Here is a 4,281-nt window from a genome sequence, read left to right on the forward strand (position 1 = left end):
AGAGATTTTCATAAGCCAGTGTTGGGGATATCAAAATTAATATTCCCTTGTTCCTTGTCCTGAGTAGCAGCTATTCTGTAGGTTAATAATGATAAAATAAAGTTGTTGTACAGAGTTGTACAGCATTGTAAGAACATAAAAAGATAAAAAGACATTTTTTGTTATCTTCAAAGGACTGAAAATATTCCTTAATAACATTTTAGCTTTAGAATCACTAAAAAATTTTAGTTAATTAAAAATTAAATTATTAAATTAAATCAAATCATTAATTAAAGTAATTTAATCATTCCTACATTCCGGTATGAATATTATATAATTTCTACATTCAGGTATGGGCATTGTTTAATTTTTATTGGTACTGTATATTGTAAGGAAAACAAGCATAATTTGTCTGATAAGCAAAATGCATTTTTAGAAAGGTATTACTATACTATAGAATAGACTTCAGAAATGAGTTTAGACACTAAGGCAATTCCAAACATCAAAACCTAGCACGGTTGTCAGAATAAATAGACTGGTTCAGATAGCAGTTAGAATGAGGAAAATTCTAAGACAGAGCATCTGCTCATTCTTCCTAATGTAGTATGACTATATTAGATACATGAGGCAAATCTTTAGATTCATATAAAATCAAAACATGGATGACAGTATAAAGCAAAATTTTTTATTTAGATTTAAAACTTTTTAACACTATAAACTACACTTTTTTAAATACTAGACCATACTTTGAGAAACATTAGGCATTATAATTTTCTCAAAGTAATGGATGTAAGGGAATGACATAAAATGTCACTAAATTGCTGAAAGCCTCGTTAAATTGCTGAAGCTGGCTTCAAACCTGTGATCCTCCTGTCTCAGTGTACAATACATCATGAAATATATTCAAAGACCACATGAATTAGGGAAACAAGGAAACCATGGACAATATTGCCTCTTGTGGGTATCAGAACACTAACCTATGTTGAATGACTTGCTCAATTACCCTTGAGAAGAGAATCTCAAATGCTGTAAGTTAGCTACTTATGCCATTACATCCAGCACACTGATCGATGCTTTTCCATCTCTTCAGGACCTTGATAAGAGAATATCTGAACAAAAGTGAGTTCTTTCTTCCTTAACTGGAATTCATTAGCACTAACTGAGAGGATGTCATATATCAATTACACCCAGTTCCATCCCCCCTTCTTCATCCTGCTAGGAATACCAGGACTGGAAACTAGGCATGTCTGGATTGCTTTCCCATTCTGTATTGTGTACCTGACTTCTCTTGTTGGGAACATCACTATTCTCTTCGTGATCAAGACTGAACAGAGTCTCCATCAGCCCATGTTCTACTTCCTGGCCATGTTGTCTATGATTGATCTGGGCCTATCTACATCAACCATCCCCAAAATGCTGGGCATCTTCTGGTTCAACCTCCGTGAGATCAGCTTTGGAGGCTGCCTTGCTCAGATGTTCTTTATCCACATGTTTACAGGCATGGAGACTGTCTTACTGGTGGTCATGGCTTATGACCGCTTTGTGGCCATCTGCAACCCTCTCCAGTACACCATGATCCTCACCAATAAAACCATCATCATCCTAGCCTCTGTTGTTGTTGGAAGGAATTTAATTCTTGTGACCCCATTTGTGTTTCTCATTCTGCGGCTGCCCTTCTGTGGGAATCACATCATGCCTCATACATATTGTGAGCACATGGGTCTTGCCAGATTGGCCTGTGCACCCATCAAAGTCAACATAATCTATGGGCTCATGGTGATTTCTAATATCATTGTGGATGTGATCCTGATCGCCTCCTCCTATGCACTTATCCTCCAAGCTGTTTTCCGCCTCCCTTCTCAAGACGCCCGACTAAAGGCTCTCAATACTTGTGGTTCCCATGTCTGTGTCATGCTGTGCTTTTACACACCAGCATTTTTTTCTTTTATGACACACCGTTTTGGCCATAACATTCCCCACTACATCCATATTCTTTTGGCTAATCTATATGTGGTTATCCCACCTGCCCTCAACCCTGTTATTTATGGAGTTAGGACCAAGCAGATCCGAGAGCATGTTGTAAAGATATTTGTACAAAAAGAATAATTATATCATGTTTGAGTAAATTTAAGTATTTTATAACACTGGATTATGGCTGCCAGATTTTTCATTTTGATCAGAAATGGTTTAGTGTTGACAGATATGTAAAACTACCTTTGCTATCTACTCTCCCCATCTCCCTCCATGTACCTGGACAAAAGTTAGAGACTAATGAAAAAGAAGCTGGAGATAGCAGTGGTCATGGAGTAGAATCATATACAACAAAGTGTGAAAATTCTCTCCACTTGTCCATAAAACTTTTCTTTGGGTAAGTATGGATACCGAAGAACACTGGTCTAATAATATTTCATAGACAAAAAATAAGGTCTCATGGGTTAGTAGCAATGTCTGGATGAAAATATCTACTACTCCATGGCTTTCTATCCTTTATAGAAGTCCCAAGTTTTGTGTCTTTATCTTTAGAATCTTTGGTTTCTTTTTAATGTTCTCAAGGTCTTATTCTTACTGTCATTTTCTTCTAATTCTTTTGCTTTTTTTCCCTTTTTTCTTCATTCTTTCTTCAATAAAGTATATCTTGGTGAATTTAGGATTTGAGAGACTGTAGTATAGGTATTAAGTAGATGTGGTGTTATCTTCTAACTTAATGCAAAGCCATTTTAGATGTGGATTATTGTATGTGCCCTATGTTTGATTCCAATATTATTCTAACAACTTCCCTTATGTAACATGCCATTTATCCTCAGATAAACAAGACTTTATAAAGTTTAGAAAAAAACAGGTTCATTCTATTGTTTAAGCATAATACAAGAGATGATTATCAAGCTTAAAATGATCCCAGCACAGACAGGTGTGGTGGCGCACGCTTGTAATCCCCGCGCTTGGCAGAGACAGGAGGATCGCATAGGTTCTAAGCCAGCCTCGCTGGCTTAAGAGACCTTGTTTCCAAATAAAAATATAAAAAATAAGGTGTCTGGGAGTGTAGCACAGAGGTAGAAGGGTTTCCAGGAACCCCAGTACCACCAAAAAATATAATAAAAAAGAAATAATCCCAGCATAATTAATTAATCCTATATATTTCCAATATTGACTTCCACTTCCAAACTCCAGATATGGTAGGTAATACAGGGACAATGATCTGAAATTTGAGACTGACTAGAGAACTCTTACTTGGAAATCAGAAGCATCATGTTTTGTGCTTTGGAAACATTGTCTAGGTCTGTATGACAATATGCAAAATACCCAAAAGTATACTAAATTAGGTTATTAGAAAATGGGGCAGGAATAGCTGAGAGACAGAAGCATCATCTATCCAGTTTCTGTGGATTTGGGTAACTCTTAGGCTGAAATTTGATGCCAGCTAAAAACAGTTCTTACACTCTATAGCACCTTTAGGAATTTCTTAGGTCTGTGTGATTTATAACTCTGTGTGTGTGTGTATGTGTGTGTGTGTGTGTTTGCACATGCACATTCTCACTACTAGGCCTTGGACCCAGGGCATTCTACCTCCAAGCTCCAACCCCAGGCCCAATTTTTTTACTGGTTGTTCTGAAACAGAATCTCACTAGGCTGCTAAAGCTGGCCTTTAACCTGAAGTCCTCCTGTGTCAGCCTCCCAAGTGCCAGGGTTACAGGCATGAGCCATCACGGCCAGCTTGTAACTTTTTTTTACTGCCCCCATTTGATGCACCTAAAATTTTATGGTAATGTCACATTTTGAAGATTGAAATGCATTTACACTTGACCTATACCTTTATATTACAAATAAAAAATTAAATCCAAAGAAACACAGGCATTTTTATGTTTAAAATATATAAAATGTACCCATTTTGTGCATCATTTTTATGTAACAAGAGATCAGTCCAATAACTATTTTTCACCTCAAATTCTTAATTCTTATAGAGATTTGAGTAGGAAATATTTATGTAAATATGTGATGCTCCATTATTGACGTAGGAAAGTAAGAGACTGAAAGAACAGCCTTTATTGAACTTGAGAGGCTGAGACAGAGTGGTGGTATAGCTCAGGGGAAGAGCATTTGACTGCAGAGGCTGATACAGGAGGATTTCAGGTTCACGGCCAGCCTCAGCAACCTAGGGAGATCCTGTTTCAAAATAAAAAAATGAAAATGGCTGAGGGTGTAGCTCAAAGGTAGAAGCCCATGAGTTCAATCAGTAATAAAAAGAAAGAGGGAAGGAGAAAGAAGGAGGAAGGAAGGAACAAACGAACGAACAAACTACTGAAA

At 37.0% G+C, this 4,281-nt stretch overlaps 1 protein-coding gene across 1 annotated transcript; it reads left to right on the forward strand.

Annotated features, from left to right (window-relative positions):
* Positions 1-1,146: 1,146 nt before the first annotated feature.
* On the forward strand, positions 1,147-2,085 carry LOC308267717 (olfactory receptor 52E4; the record flags this gene model as incomplete). Its single annotated transcript, XM_080702601.1, has 1 exon — positions 1,147-2,085. The coding sequence occupies one exon, from the start codon at positions 1,147-1,149 to the stop codon at positions 2,083-2,085; it is 939 nt and encodes a 312-aa protein (XP_080558727.1).
* Between the last annotated feature and the right edge of the window lie 2,196 nt (positions 2,086-4,281).

Source organism: Muscardinus avellanarius (assembly GCF_963383645.1).
Source record: "Muscardinus avellanarius genome assembly, chromosome: 1".
NCBI lineage: Eukaryota > Metazoa > Chordata > Mammalia > Rodentia > Gliridae > Muscardinus > Muscardinus avellanarius.